The sequence below is a fragment of the Primulina huaijiensis genome, chromosome 10 (assembly GCF_012295235.1).
Source record: "Primulina huaijiensis isolate GDHJ02 chromosome 10, ASM1229523v2, whole genome shotgun sequence".
Taxonomy (NCBI): Eukaryota; Viridiplantae; Streptophyta; class Magnoliopsida; order Lamiales; family Gesneriaceae; genus Primulina; species Primulina huaijiensis.
The window spans coordinates 20,623,707-20,640,260 of NC_133315.1; the positions used below are offsets into that span (position 1 = coordinate 20,623,707).

General features: G+C 37.6%; 1 protein-coding gene and 1 long non-coding RNA gene across 2 annotated transcripts; both read right to left on the bottom strand.

The window, feature by feature from the left end:
* Positions 1–4,621: 4,621 nt before the first annotated feature.
* LOC140986128 (uncharacterized) lies at positions 4,622–16,530 on the bottom strand. Its single transcript, XM_073454143.1, has 8 exons — positions 16,414–16,530; positions 15,864–16,349; positions 14,786–14,883; positions 14,606–14,682; positions 7,295–7,364; positions 6,959–7,049; positions 6,814–6,876; positions 4,622–5,374 (listed from the first exon to the last, which is right to left on the bottom strand). The coding sequence occupies exons 1-8, from the start codon at positions 16,471–16,473 to the stop codon at positions 4,790–4,792; spliced, it is 1,530 nt and encodes a 509-aa protein (XP_073310244.1). The 5' UTR covers positions 16,474–16,530; the 3' UTR covers positions 4,622–4,789.
* Positions 7,584–10,472, bottom strand: LOC140986129 (uncharacterized). Its single transcript, XR_012176898.1, has 2 exons — positions 9,461–10,472; positions 7,584–9,297 (listed from the first exon to the last, which is right to left on the bottom strand). It is a non-coding gene; the product is annotated as an uncharacterized lncRNA (long non-coding RNA).
* Positions 16,531–16,554: the final 24 nt, after the last annotated feature.

A 16,554-nucleotide genomic window follows, 5' to 3' on the forward strand; every position in this document is an offset into this window, starting at 1 on the left:
ATCAAATCTCTTATACCAATACCTCGACGCCTGTTTGAGACCGTACAGATATTTGTTCAACATGCAAACCAAGTCCTCATTGCCTTTTTCCGCAAAACCTTCTGGCTAGAGCATATAGATTTCTTCTTCAAGATCTCCATGAAGAAACGCCGTTTTCACATTTAGCTGTTCTAGATGTAGGTCAAACATCGCACACAATGCCAACACTACTCTGACTGTTGTAAGCCGAACCACAGGAGAAAATATCTCATTGAAGTCAATTCCTTCTTTCTGAGCATACTCTTTTACCACCAATCTAGCACGATACCGCTCCACTTGGTTATTGCCATCACGCTTGATCTTATAGACCCATCTGTTACCAATGGCTTTCCTTCCTCGTGGTAGTGTAACAAGATCCCAAGTTTTATTCCTGTCTAATGCCTCCAACTCTTCTTGCATTGCTATCATCCATAAGGATACATCCGAGCCTTAAGTAGCCTCGTGGAAACTCGATGGCTCACCATCATCTGATAATAGACAATATGCAATATTGCTTTCAGTGACATAATCTGAAAGCCAACCTGGTGGTCTTCTGTCTCAAGTTGACTGCCTTACATTGGAAACTTCAGACTCAATATGTTCTTGTTCTTCGTGCTCTGGTACTGCTTCACAAGAAACTTGACCTTCGTTCATCTTATTTTCCACCTGAAATATAGTAGTTTCTGAATTCGGTGTGCCTTTGTCTCCCTTTACTTTATCTTCCTCGAAGATAACATCCCTACTGATGACAAACTTGTGAACAGTAGGATCCCACAAGCGAAACCCCTTTACTCCATCAGCATAACCCAAGAAGATACGTTTTCTGGATTTCGAATCCAACTTCGATCTTTCTTGCTCATTGTACAGAACGTATACAGGACTTCCAAATGTATGCAAATGAGAAGAATCTGTCGACTTCCCAGTCCACATCTCCATCGGAGTCTTCAGATCAATCGCCACTGAAGCAGAACGATTGATAATATAATAAGTGTTTTTGACTGCTTTCGCCCAAAATGACTTGTCTAGACCCGCAGTCCTCAACATAGCCCTTGTTCTGTCCAACAAAGTTCTATTCATCCGCTCTGTCACTCCATTTTGTTGAGGTGTGTAAGCCGTCGTGAATTGTCTTTTGATGCCCTCATGTTGACAAAATGCATCAAATTCGTCACTGGTATATTCTCTTCCATTGTCAGTCCTAAGACACTTGATTTTCTTCTCAGAATCAAGTTCAACCCGCGCTTTGAAATCTTTGAAGATCTGGAAAACATCTGATTTCTTCTTGATTGGATACACCCAACATCTCCTAGAGAAATCATCAATGAACGAGACAAAGTATCTCGCTCCGCCTAGGGATCCAACCGGTGCTTGTCAAACATCCGAATGAATCAGCTCCAATATGATTTTGCTTCTAGCAGTAGAAGTGCAAAAATTTAATCTGTGTTGTTTACTGGTAACACAATGCTCACAAAAGGGTAATGACACTTTTGTAAGTCCCGGCAGCAGCTTCCGTTCTTAGAAAATTTTCAACCCTCGTTCTGACATATGCCCGAGCTTTCTATGCCATAACACTGTTAATTCTTCTACTGAACCATTTGATGCAATAGCTAGTTCTGCCTCCTTGTGTGTTTCTCCCAAAAGTACATACAGATTTGCATCAATCTTTTCCGCCTTCATAACCACAAGCGCACCCTTCACAATTTTCATGATCCCGTTTTCGATCCGAGTTTTGCACCCGATGTCATCCAATTGCCCCAAGGACAAAAGATTTTTCGTCAGTCCTTTCACATGTCGTACCTCATGTATGGTGCGAATGGTGCCATCAAACATTTTAATTTTGATAGTACCGACGCCAGCGATTTCCAAGACATGATCATTTCCCATGAATACATATCCTCCTGAGACTTGTTCATAATGATCAAACCATTCTCTCCGAGACGTCATGTGCCACTTCGCTCCTGAATCCATAATCCATTGTCACAAAATTTGTGTATGCCTTCTGCAACTGTTGTTGCTTCGCTGAATAATATTTCACCACTTCCTGAAGTACTGGCCACATTTCCTTGAGAACTCTTGTCGATACTCATACACTCTTTCTTGAAGTGCCCTTTATCGCAACATTTAAAGCAGTAAATATTTTTCTTCTTACTTCTCGATTTTGATCTACCTCGTCTTTGGCTCCCACTGGAGTCACGGTCCATGAATCTTCCTCTTATCATCGGTAAAGCCTCTGCCTGCTTCGATGTTACCAACCTATCTTCCTTATTTTCTTCTCCGAGAACCGCAGTTAAGACATCGTCGAATTTTAGAAAGCCCATAAGAATATTGTTGGTAATGTTGATGATAAGTTGATCATATGAATCTGGTAGACTTTGAAGTAGAAGCTCCGCACGTTCATTTTCTCCTATTTTATGCCCCATGGAAGTGAGTTTGGCAAATAGAGTATTTAGTGTGTTGATATGGTCGGTCATCGATGAGGATTCCACCATCCGAAGAGTATAAAGTCTTCTCTTTAGGAAAATCATGTTGTGTAGCGACTTGACCTCGTACATCTTTATCAGAGTATCCCAGATAACTTTGGCTGTTTTTATCTCAGAGATACTTGACAAAACTTCGTCTGCTATAGCCAAGTATAAATTGGCAACAGCGTTGTCATTTAGCTCATTCCACTTTCCATCACCCGTAATTTCCACCGGTCTATCTCCAATAGCTGCCAAGCAATTCTCCTTTCTTAAAACTGCTTGTATCTTTATTTTCCACAGCATAAAATTGCTTCCGTTGAACTTTGCTATCTCGTACATACCCGCCATTATGTCTACAACAATTTTAGTAGACTGGACAAAATAATCACGCCTTAAATAAAAAATCTCAAAAAAATCTTTTCTGATGTGGAAGATCAGTGTAGGCTGCAACCACATAGCATACTCAGAATTGTAAGAATTTTAAACCAAGGCTCTGATACCACTTGTTGGTCCCACTTGCGGTAATTTGAGATAATAAAACCCGAAAATAAAGAATAAACTGTACACCGAGATTTACGTGGAAAATACCTAAAAATTATTAGGGTAAAACCACGGGCAAGATGAAAAGAATTTCACTATAATATTTTGTAGTGTACAACTCATTCACTGTGTTTCCAAAGAGAACACACACTATCTTAATACAGGAGTACAAAACACCTCACAAATATTATAGAATGTTATAAGATGAGAGAAAACTCGAAGAATGGATAATTTCAGAATGAAGGGGGAGCTCTATTTATAGAGCCCCTTGACCGTGTGAAGACGCGTTTTATAAGCGTCTTCCGTTTTCTGTTTGAATGCCAACCCACACGTTTTTATTCCCACTTTATTTGATAAATAAATTCAACAAATATGTGCTGATTTATTTAGTTGACCCATCAATAATTGTTGCCAACTTGTTCTGTCGACAGAAGATAACGGTTCAAGGTACGTGAATTAAAAAAATGCACAATGGAGGGGCCATGATCTGATGATCAAAGACCAAGAAAACCCCAACCGTAAATCCCAAAATAATCACAAGAATATAACAAACGTAGTATCTAAACTGGAAAATCCAAAAAAATCCAGATGGCTATCTCCACCAGAATCACCAGGACTCGCAAAAATTCAAGAACAGCCCATGAAATCCGAATTCAACCAAATAAATACAACTCACACCAAGTATTGTCACCTCCCCAACAGATAGGAAAGCGTAACTTCCATACAGATTGGCCCCAGAGCAATGTATTCCCTTATATTTATCATTCTTGAACTCCTATTCTGTGAGAGTAAGCTAACTAAGCTACGCTGTAGCAGTATCGATTAAAGTTTGGTATGCATTAACTTTACTTGGAGGAGGATGTATAACTCAAGAAATAACAAGGCAATTGGAGAAGATTTCGGGTGGCGTATAATTTGGTTTGATGTGATTGTAAATCGATGCATTATCCAAAAAATTAACGGGTCAAAGGGAGGACGATGATTGCAAGAAAACTGGGAAGGCAAAAACGACGTAACGGGTGGCGACAATCTAATCAGATTGAACTCTGATGCAAAATTAAAATTAAATATAATAGAGTGTTGGAGATTTATCTCACTTCGGAGTTTTTAATGTATTTTTATGTTGCACATTTTATTACAAACTATTATATAATCTCAGGCAAAGGTAGATGACCGTGTTTGGGTCATGTAAATTTATTTATTTATTATTATTATTGACGTGAATCAATCGTGTGAATAAATTCTATTGTTTAATATTTTTATTGTAAAAGATATTTGAATAATTAAGATAATATTACTACCTATATTATTTGTTATTTGTAATTTTACTAACAATAATAAAAAAAAAAATGGTTGAATTCCCTTGTCTGATTTTGGAATACGTTATAGAAGCACGTTACATCGCCCAAAAGATAAATAAAAACTAGAAAGTCGGTAAAGAGTAAAGATGCATTTTTTTAACGAGTAAAGATGCATTCTTGAATTACACAATAAATTCATATATAGTGCTAGAGGACACCTTTTAAAAAATTTAAATGGTTAAACAATTCGGATTTGGAGGAGAATTATGTATATGCTTACACACCATATGATACAAATGCATGTACATAAATATTTGTGTATTTATTTATGTTATAATTACTCCTTCAGAAATAAGATATGTATTTTTCTTTTCCAATTTCTTTAACTTACACAGCCACCACATATGCAACAAATGTCAACCTTATCCAACAAAATCAACGTATAGTAATACCTATATAGAAACTAGAAAATCAGACGGTAATTTCTCCCTCTTCTTGAAGACTTTGACCTACACTTCTCATTACAAAATCCCTGCCAGGAGAAGCAGAAACATCGTCTACCGCCACCTGATTCTTCTTTTCCAAACTGCCACTTTCATCACCTGATTCTTTGATAATGACCACCGGAAATCTCAGAGACTTGCTAGGCCAATCCTCAAAGAATGAATTCATCACCATGAACCGAAAAGTTTGCAGCAAATATGTTGCGTCTCTTTTAATATCCGAATATAGCAGTTTCTGCAACAGAGATGGCACCCTTTTATTATCCAAATGGGTATTTTCACTTGCCAATCTTTGTTTCTTAGCAAAGCAATCATTTCGATCACGAAAATTTGCAGAACCATCGGCAGGCCTATGTCTCGTAGAGACCTGGTCATTTTGATGGAATTTGCCCTGTCTATCAAACTTGTTTGGAAATCTCTCCCTCTTCCCGAATGCGTGTTGGTCTTTAACCCTGCCATCAGTCTGTCTTTCAGAATCTGGTAAATAACATGATGGTATTTCTGCAACTTCACAACCTAATTCAGCTTGCTTCTCCAATATCTCCTTGAGTTCCTGAGAGAAATGTTGACAATTGTTTATCATGGAAGGAGAAGATCAAACTCATGAAAACAACAAGAGGAGGTTCGCCATACGCTCCAAAACTATAGAATAATCCAAACATGAATTGAATATTAATAAAAGAACCAGTAGTTAAAATTTGTGATGCCGGTAAGATTGATTCCAAATCATCCAATCATGTTGTTGGACCAAATGTATGTCATTGTACCAAAAGCTATCACTTGTAACTGTGCAACTACAGTCCGACGTCACTTCTTAATCCCCTTACATAAGTACCATACAAGACAGTAGGTGTGATTTTGCTCCACAACAGACCCCCTACCAACACTTGCTACAATTTGCACTCCTGTATTAATACACTTATCAATGTGCCAAAACCTATCCTCTTGGTGATGGTATAACTCAAATAATTTTAACCTCTAAATCGGCCTAATTGTTGCTTTATAACAAAAGTTCACCACCATCAGTAGAGTCCTCCACTGCCACTATCAGCAACACTACTAGTTGTTACTATCATGTAGGCATACAAGGTTGAAGCAAATGTAACACCTGATAGTCCTAAAATTGATCAATTCCCTTATACTGTATCCAATTACTATTCCAGCATCATCTATCTTACTTTCCTTATCAAAATGGAGAATAAGACAACAATTCACGCTTAAACAAAATAGTGGGGAATATCACAAACTGATTTATGCAGGAACAGAAATTAAGTTAATTTTTATTGGAATCAAGAATTGTCTGGAAGTTTTATAAATTACAGTACTATTGATGGTCCATAGTTTCGTGATCAAGGGGGCCGTTAAGATTTCATATTCCGCATTAATCTTTTCTAATTTTTCAAAGGGTGGCACAATCTTTCTTATTGTCTTCCTCCTCTCTCTCTCTCCCCGTCCTTGTTTCAATTGAGCAGAAGGGTAATGATCATGGTAGCTTTGTAAGTAAAAGGAACCAATCTTGGTGAAGCAGTTCACTTTTTCATCTCCCCGGAGATTGGTTTATGAATGGTGGCTGGTGATTATGGCATTTTCTCATGACATATATTCTTGTTTGTGTTCAGCTAGCGACCAGGTTATGCTTGCTCCATGTTCTGCAATTGCTGATGGATTCATGGCAAGCTATTGCAAACGGTTTGGATTTGTGAGCCATTTAACGTCGGTATAGAAACAAGCACGGAGACAAAGTCGCGTGAGGCTACATAGGTAAACCAGCAAAAAGTAGAACATAACTGCTGTCCCAACCCAGAAACACCAGAACCAGGCAAAATCATTCAAAACACGGAAAATCAATAAGCAACAGAAATATTCCATATCCAATTTTTTCGCCCGATCATGAATTATCCCTTTCTACTCAGACGGGAGATAAGAAATTCACAAAAATATATTGTATGACCCAAAATTATGTCTTTGTTCAATGAAGGCAAGTTTGGGTACCTGACGCCGTATCTTGGCAACTGCATCTGTGACCTCAAGCCGCATAGAATTGTCTTTCAACTTCTGCAGTTAACACATCTAAAATAACATGTTTCTCTCTTGAGATAAAACCGGAGCATCAAACAGAGATCACCTATAAGCATACCTTCTCCATGTTAGCTTTTGACGGGTAATTTTTCTTACGCTGTTCACGCCACTGTTGAATTTCTTGTTCTGTGTAGTTCAACGTGAGAGGTCTGATTTAAAAGACAGTAGCAAAAGAAATCTAAGACAATGACACGAAAAAGGCAAAAATAAATAAATAAATAGACTAGTTGCCAAAAATAGGGCCTCGATCCACTTCAATACAGTTAACTGTCTCTATTTTCTTTTGTTAATGCTCTCCCATTCTCCAACTCCAGTCTTACAATTGCCAGAAAACAAGTAGGAAATGACTACTTAATTGCTCGATGACACAAGGAAAACGAATAAATAAAATTACCTCCCTTTTCCCACTTGAATCTGTTTGCCCGAATCAGAAAGAATAGAGGTGTTTGCTCCATTTTTCGACCCTGTATAAAAAGATAAGAAAAGCACAAAGCATATTTAAATAGACTTGCAAAAGAAACTAAATGATATAGTCAAACTCCAGAAGAAACACCAAATTCTGAGAAACCACAAATGCATAAAGTTTATATATTTAAGTAAATAAAAAATGTGTTGATATAGTTAGTCTGCCAAAAAAAATAAGCTGGCAGATCAAAGGTTGCGTCGTGAAAGAGAATAAGGGAAAAAAGGAAACATAATTTTATTCATTGATAAAAGGAAAGAATACAAATCAGATTTATAGAATTTTATTCTACCAAACTTCCCTAAATTAAGAGATCTAATCTATTTAAAGTTAAAGTTTAAAAAAAACAGAAAAAGATAATTGTTGTCATAATCATAACTACTAAAAAGACATACTAATTCAACACTCCCCCTCTATACATGTTGATCATGCCAAGCATGGATCATGTCTTAAAAGATTGATCGATACAGAGCTTTAGTAAAGATGTCAGCAAGTTGCATTCGAGTCGGGTGTAGATGAGCTCAATTGTTTTCATCTCAAGTTTCTCACTTATAAAATGTCAGTATACTTCAATGTGCTTGGTTCGATCGTGGCGGACTGGATTTTTGGCTATACGAATAGCTGTCTGATTTTCGCAAATCAATTTCACGGGATGATCATCTTCCAACTTCAATTCACTGAGTAGTCTTTTAAGCCATATTCCCTCACAAATTCCATTAGTTAGGGCACAATATTCTGCTTCAGTACTACTGCGAGCCACAGCTGGACTACTTCTTACTCCTACAAGTTACAAGGTTTCCCCAAACAAAGGCCCAGTAACCCGCGGTAGAGCGTCTGTCACTTTGGGATCCTGCCCAGTCAGCATCAGTGTACACCCTGACATTTCTGACTGAAGATTTTCTGAAGAGTAATCCTTTTCCAAGAGTTTTTTTTAGGTACCTTAGCACCCGATACACCGCTTCCATATGATCTTTAGTTGTATTATTTATGAATTGACTCATCACAATAACCACAAACCCAATATCTGGACGTGTGTGTGAGAAGTAAATCAATTTGCCAACTAAGCGTTGATATCTTCCCTTGTCAACTGACGGGCAGTCCTCATTTACCCCTATTTTTATGTTTGGGTCCATTGGAGTCTCAACCGGTCGACTCCTCAGCATACATGTTTCTTTCAGGAGGTCTAGTACATACTTCTTTGAGAAATTGGTATCCCATGAGCTGATCAGGCTACTTCTATTCCCAAAAAATATTTTAAAGGTCTTAAATCTTTCATCTCAAATTCTTTTGCAAGAAGAATCTTGACACGACCATTTCTTCATCATTGTTTCCAGTAAGGACAATATCATCAACATAGACAATGATAACAATGATTTTTCCTCCTTCTGAGTGTTTTAACATAGTATGGTCAGTTTGATATTGAGTGCATCCATCTCCTTTCAGAATAGAGGTGAATTTGCAAAACCATGCTCGAGGAGATTGCTTTAGACCATATAGTGACTTTCGTAGCTCACACACTTTGTTGAGAGTAGTTTCTGACTCCAAACCTGGTGGAATGTCTATGTAGATTTCCTCCTCAAGATCCCCGTTAAGAAATGCATTCCTCACACCAAGTTGATACACCGGCCGGTCTAGGTTAGCAACAATTGATAAGAGTACTTGGATTGTGTTGAGTGACCGGGGCAAATATCTCTTCGTGGTCGATCCCATAAGACTGTGTGTATCTTTTTGCTACTAGTTGTGCTTTGAATCGTTTAATACTCCCATCGGCTTTATACTTAACTGTGAAAATCCATTTACATCCAACTGTCCTTTTTCCTTGGGGAAGCCCAGCGATCTCTTAAGTGTTATTTTTTTCTAGTGACCGTATTTCCATCGTAGGAGCTTTTCATTTTGGGTATTGGAGAGCTTCTTGAATATGAACCTAATCAATCCTGGACACAAATGCTAGATATGTAGGAGATAAATGTTCAAGAGAGACAAATTTACATATCGGATGAAGAGTGCACATTCGAGTCCCTTTTCTTAGTGCAATAGGCAAATCATTTGGATCAATGTATTCAACTTCGTGAGAAATAATTTCAAGTTCAGTAGTACCTTGCTTGTTTGTGCAGGAAATTGGCGGTGGAGAAGCATTATCGACTTGCTGATTTTGTGCATGATCTTTTTGACTCCAAGGTTGAGACTGCTTTATGCGGGAATAGACCTGGAGAGGTATATTGGCAGGGATGGATCGAGATCAAGTGAGCTGTCGGTTGCAGGATCAGGCTGGATTGGGACTTCGGTCGGCTCTCTGAAGGTTACAGTGGGACTGATAGCTGCCCAATTTGGAGATTCAATGCTACCTCTCTCCCCCTGAAGCGAGAAATTGGAATAAAAAGGTTGGTTCTCAAGGAAGGTAACATCCATAGAGGTATAGAACTCCCTAGTGGTTGGAGAATAACATTTATACCCCTTTTGATTTAGAGAATAACCAAGCTCACTATTAGATTCATTGGATTGAGAGAAAAGACTTTTATGAATTGTGAGGGCAGAACTATCAACTGGATTTGAGGCACTGTGTGAAGGGCCCAACATTACTTTTCTGCGGCTTTCTTCTTGACGGACCTTGGAGAAGGCTGCTCGGAGGCTGGGCAGAGTTTTAGAGCCAAGAATCTGGCCCCCGACTTCATCGAGGTTTCAGTTGAGCCCCAATAAGAATTTAAACACGTGTTTCTGTTCAACGATGGATTTATATTTCTGCTCATCAGTGGGGCACTTCCATTCATGAATTTCGAACAAATCCAGCTGCTGCCAGTGACAGGTGAGCGAAGTAAAATAGGTGGTGAGAGTGTCATCCCCCTGTCATAGGTCATGGAGAATACTCTCTATCGCGAAGAGTATCCCTATACGGGTAAGTATCACGTGCTGCATACTAGATTTCTTTAGCAGAATGATTGAGGAGAAAATTTTAGCCGATCTCCGGAGTCATGGAATTAATTAGACATGACATAACCAAATTGTTCTCGATCTTCCATGCCTTAAACTTGTGATCGTTGGCCACACAACTATTGGATGTGTCCAACAAAAGTTCATCTTTGCCTCTACCACGTATGAACATCATCACAGATTGGGACCATTGGAGATAGTTTTGCCCATTAAGTTTATGGCATATAATGGGCATTTTAGAGGCGTCGCCCATTCCATGGGTGGCCAGCGCCGATTTGGAGTTGGTTTCAGAAGGGTTAGAAGGTGGAACAGCCATACCCTATTCTGTCATCGGTTCTGCCTACTCGATGATACCATGTCGTAAAAGAAAATTAGGGCAGAAAGGAAACATAATTTTATTCATTGATAGAAGAAAAGAATACAAATCAGATTTATAGAATATCATTCTACCAAACTTCCTTAAATTAAGAGATCAATCTAATCTATTTAAGTTTAAAACAACAGTAAAAGATAATTCTTATCATATCATAACTACTAAAAAATATAAATACTAATTCACAGGTTGCAATAAGCTTTACCATATAACAGTGTTTGACAAGGCAATTATCATACAAATCTTAAACCAAAGCTAATTAAGGTGGTTTGAAATTAAAGTTCTAGTGGTTCCCTGATAAATCATGCTTAATATCACCATGTCAAGTTAATATTCTTAAAGTATACTACTTCAGTACTTCTATATCCATAGTTCAGGTTCCGTAAGGATTGGTGTTTGATGCGCTCAAACCATCTCAATTGCTCCTTTATGATATTATCTTCCACCAATGCCACCTCCCATGTTGCATAGATATGGGGAAGGGAATCGTATCGAATACGCCAAATATTTTATATATATTTATATATATATATAGAGATATAATGTCATATTTCATCAATCAAAAATATAAAACACCAAATCGATTTAAAGCAAGTAAAAAGAAATCAAGCATCCATATCGGTCTCATCACCAACACTGGCTTCATCAATAAATAAGACCGACTCCAAGTCAAGTTCATCAAGAGATAAATTGGCAATTTCAAGGATAGCAGCACCCTCCACGTCCATGTAATCAAATGCATCCGCTCCAACATCCCACATCTTATTTTCTCCTTCACTATAATGTGGACTCCTACTATATAAAAGACGAATATTGTAGTCAACATACACCAAATCTTCCGCTATTTGTGGTGTTATTTTGTTTCACTTCAGTGTGTGTATGAAATTGTAGGTGCTCCAATTTCTCTCACAACAAGAAGAAGGCTGCCCAAGTAGCTTTAAAGCTAAACTTTGAAGAGTTGGTGCGGAAGCTCCATGGATAACCCACCCCTTAGTTGGAGTCTTGGAGTCATCAAACCTTGATCACGCATCGTCTCATTATCAGAAAAATCATCAATGTCTGCGAAAAAAGAGGCAAACTCCTCATTGACACTTCTGATGAACATGAGTAATATCTTTCAATGTACTTTTTCTTTTCTCTTTAAACTTCAATGTTCTTATGAGGAAGAAGTCAATTATGATATTCTTGAAGCCATTCATTGCAATAATATCTATATAAAAAAGTTGAAAATTAAACAAACTAATATTTATAATTTGCTAAAACTTAGTTAAATTTTTTAGAGTTTCACCTTGGATTCAAAGAATACTCCAAACAATGCAGAGGTGTATTGCTTTTATTCCATCGCTCCACCAGAATATCATGAACCTCATAAAACTTTGAATCACCACTTTGCGGCCTCTTCGAGATAGCAACCCTAATCTTCTTATCATTTCATTCCACCACTCATATACTAAATGAAGACAAGGTTGATCACAGTCTACTTTCCTTAGCGTCTCATAAATTGAACTTGCGAAAGAAAGTACATAATCAATCTTTTTCCAGAATTGATCATCCAATATCTCGTACTTCACTGCTCTAGCCTTCACTATTTCAACCTCCTTGTACAGATTCCATCTTTCACTAATCATCATGTTTTCAAGACATTTCTTGATTTGCCTGAACCTTTTGATTATAATGATCGTAGAAGCAAATCAAGTCTCCGCAAGTGAGAGCATCTTCAAGTTCGAGTTATCTCCATTGAAGCATCATTTGATACAAATTCAAAAAGAGTTTCATTTTTGAATGCCAAAATGGTATTCCATACAAATTGAATTCTTGCTCTTTTCAAAGACTTCTTTGTTTCGTAAAAAGTCGATCGGTGCACAAATATTCTTCAAAGCAAGATTCAGAGTGTGCACAACACAAGGTGTCCACAATATGTATGAGTACTTTGCCTCAACAAGTAACCCAGCGGCTTTGCATACGAGAGTATTACCAGTTACCACTAGGACAACATTCTGATGTCCCACTTCATTTATGGAATCAATCAGCAACTGAGAGATGAAACTTTTATCCATGTACTCATCTTCACAATTTATTGATTTTAGAAACATAGGACCACTTTCACACACAAACATGATATTAATAAGCGATCTTCTTTGTACATCTGCCTGCCCATCGCTACAAATACTAACACCTTTTTGTTTCCAAGCAGCTTTTGTTGGTTCCAACAACTTTTCAGTATGAGCCTTTTCTCTTTGAAAAAGTGTAGTTCTCAATAACTTGTATCCGAGTTGAGTATCCATACCGAACCTCGCAATTTAAGAGTGGAGCTCATCTCTATCATTCAAGTCAAAACCTTTTTCAAGAAGGCCAAGTGTTCATATTCTTTTCTTTGTTGGATCATCACTTTGCGAGAAAAAAGACTACTACATGAGGATTTTGAAGCCATGTTTGATGACGCAGATGATGAAGGCAATTGAACTTCTTTCGGTTTAGCATTCTTCCTTCTCAATTCAGTGTCATCCACAAGTTGTTGCATATGCTTTATTTGATGTATTGAAACAGACACACAACTAGCAATTCCAAAGCCTTTGAGTTTTAATAGGTGTACTTTCACCCTCGAGTATGATCCCTTGCACACTTTAGTACATATGTGACACGACCAAGTAATATTTCCTCAAAAAAGCTCCCTTTTCAATCTTGGTTATAAATTTTCCCAAAAGAGAATAATCATCTACATCCTCACGTACACTCTTCTTTTGAAAATTTTCCATTACAAATTAGGGCTTACATGCACGAGGAAGTCAGAAACAATGCGGCGAGCGGCAAAAAAGAGGCAGGCGACGGACTTAATAGGAGTGAAGAGACGATGAGAGCTGAGCAAAGAGTTGAGCAGAATGTTAGAGAGAAAGATTGATTATAAATTTAGAGCTTTAAAAGCCCAAAAGCCCAATTCTTCTTTATTAATTATTTTCCAATTAGTCCTTAAAAACTTCAACTTTTTTCAATAAACCCCTAAAACTTTAAAATATTTGTAATTTTGCCCAAACGTATCCGAGCCGTGTCCAAAACGTATCCGACTGCTCAAACCTACAAAAAGTCAACGACTCGGCTTTGCCATATCCGAAACGCGTATTTGCATGTCATATTTGTGTCCGATACTTCAAAAAAAATTTGGGTATCCGTGCTACATAGGCCATCTCTAACCATTTCTTTGATGCGGTGGTTTTTATTCCAATAAATTTATAAATAGCTGACTTACATTTCATTTCAAAGTCATATTAAACTGTTAACCTATGTAAGCAAAATCATGGATCCTGGTAGCATGGCAAGCAACAAAATATTTCCAATTATCCAACCGTCACAAGCAGAAGCTTGAGTCGGCAAACATTCAGAGTTAGGTGGTTAGAGGATTTGGAGTTCAATATCCAAACCAGTCATCGAACATGACATCATCCCAATTATAATACAATTTTAAGATTACATGTCCCTAGCTCCTTAAATTCAGTTTCTTCTTGCAACTGAGTATTTGAGTTCAATATAAATGTAACGAAGCATATAAAATTCTATAATAGGATTCAAATTTTGAAACAAAGGATGATGAGATAGTTAAGTTTACTAGAAACCTCTTGATCATTGACATTAACTGACACTGCAGTGATGAGCATTAAGTGTCCATATCTTTATGCTGCACAATGTGCATATGATGATGACAATGATTTATCACATCCATTGCTTTTGCCCTAGATGATAAACAATACCACTTAGACATCCTATTTTAGATGTGCATGAGATACAGGAAGTAATAAATTATTCCTGTGAAACTGATGAAAAGACTGCAATATGGCCCCTAGAAAATCAATAACAATTTGCAGGACAAAGGCACTCATCATTTCACTGTTTGAATTGAAGCCAACCCTAAAGTGTCAAAAACAGTCCATAGTAGACAACTCTCCCACCTTTTCCTTGATTTTCATTATGAAATTTGGAATTTCCTTTGGAATATTGCTTGTGATGAAACCGCTGCTTCACAAATCTGTAAGACTTTGACATCAGTGAAGTAACAAATCAACTTGTACAGTTGTATTCACTTGCACATACAGAGAGATTTGCAAGGAAACAGTTAGTGTAAGACATACCCTCTCTGTGACGCATCACCTTTAAAATTACCACTAAGTTTCTTCATGTTTGATCTTTTCCAGTTATTGTTGGCCCCATGGAACTCGCCTGCATTACTCTGCAACAATTAATGAAGCTTCCATCACTTCACCATCTAATAATTCAGTTAGTCCAGAGAAAAGAAGAAACATGGCTAAAAATTTCAGGAATAAGAAAGTTAATTGTTAGGCAAGTAAACAATGTGGTGATTTTAGGTTTCAAAATATAAAAAGACAAGTGTAATTTGTTTTAGAATAGCTTGTTTCATGCATACAGCAGAAGACACTTCAGGTCGTATCACTTCGGTGTTTGCAAAGTACGTGAATTCTCATTATTGAAAAAGAGTTGAGAAATACGATAAAATGAAGGAACATTAGATTCTATGGATCAGCAGAAAGTGTCAATCTGTCATAACTATGCCAAAATGACGGTGATAGGAAACCAAAGACCAAAAAAAACATTTTCTCTTCAAATACTTAAAAATAACACAATAAAATTGGTTAAAAAATTCAATTAACTTGCCTACATTTAAACATATACTGAAATATCGCATGTTCAGATTCTTCATTACGATGGTGAATGGTCACATTAAGAAAGAATATTTCCATCAGATTGGGAATAAGTGTCATGACATTTACACAGTAGCAATCCCCAAGGGTTGGAGAGCAATATTTTGTACTTGGATTTAAAAATTTCCCAACCAAAATACACCAAGCAGGTGTTTGAGAATGAGCTCGTAAGCATAAATTATGTTTCCAAACACAGTTTCTCATAACATACCCCGTGGAAAGTTGTTCTCACAGCAACCCTGGTATCAAGCAGAATGCTAATTCAGAACAATTTTTTTAATGAGCCTCATGTGATCTCCACACAGACATTTTCCAGGAAACAATATCCAGTTACCATGCAAAAGATGAGGAAAAAGAATGACTGGAAAAATATTGTTTTCAGTTTTCACATGTAAAGAGAATCAATAACATAACTCATATTACGTGACACCAATCTCACTGTACCAACTTGACATACAAGTACAACCAAAACGCCACCTCAAGAAGCAACCTGTAATTTTGCAGCACGAGGAGAATTGATATGCAGATTCTGTTGATGTTGAGGGGCACCAAAATCCTTTGCAGCATTAACATTACCGTGCATTTGTTTTGAGCCGTTCCCATTCATCAACTGCAGCACGTTTTCATTTCCATTCATTATATTTGACGTTGCACTAGTGAAGTTTTGTGGACGGCAACTGGCAATTTGCATTTGCAAAAGCTGGTTCACATTTTGTACTAAATTGGGCACATTGAACTGCCCATTGTGCAAAAGCTGGGGGGAGTTGACGGCATTATGGGCAAAGATGGGATTCAAACTGCTACAACTGAAGTTCTGAGCATGGCCCTGTGGGAAGGGGAAAAGCTGGGTAGGAGCAAAGTAGGCGTTTGGGTTGGTGAAAGGTGGCATAGCAAGTTGTGGGTTGAGCACGCCCATTTGGAATTGAGGCCGAATTTGCATAGGATTAGGACAAAAACTTCCTGGGTTTCCCATAACCTGGTACATAACAAACAATCAGCAAGGAAAAAAAAAAGATAGTGATGGAAATAGAGATAAAGACCTGTTGGGGCGCGGAAGCATTGTTGCCATTGTTAGGGTTGCCGATGAAGTTCGGGAGCATGGTGCGTCTAGGGTTTTTAGTGTGCGGGCAGGGTCTCACAAATTTTTTGTTTCTAATTTCTAATAGCTCAATAATATATAT

Coding starts and splice junctions, on each gene's coding strand:
- LOC140986128 (XM_073454143.1), bottom strand. CDS start 16,473: ATGCTCCCGAACTTCATCGGCAACCCTAACAATGGCAACAATGCTTCC. Junction 7,365..14,605: donor TAATGAAAATCAAGGAAAAG/GTGGGAGAGTTG, acceptor CTTTTTATACAG/GGTCGAAAAATGGAGCAAAC. Junction 5,375..6,813: donor TTGCCAAGATACGGCGTCAG/GTACCCAAACTT, acceptor CATTTCTCTCAG/GAACTCAAGGAGATATTGGA.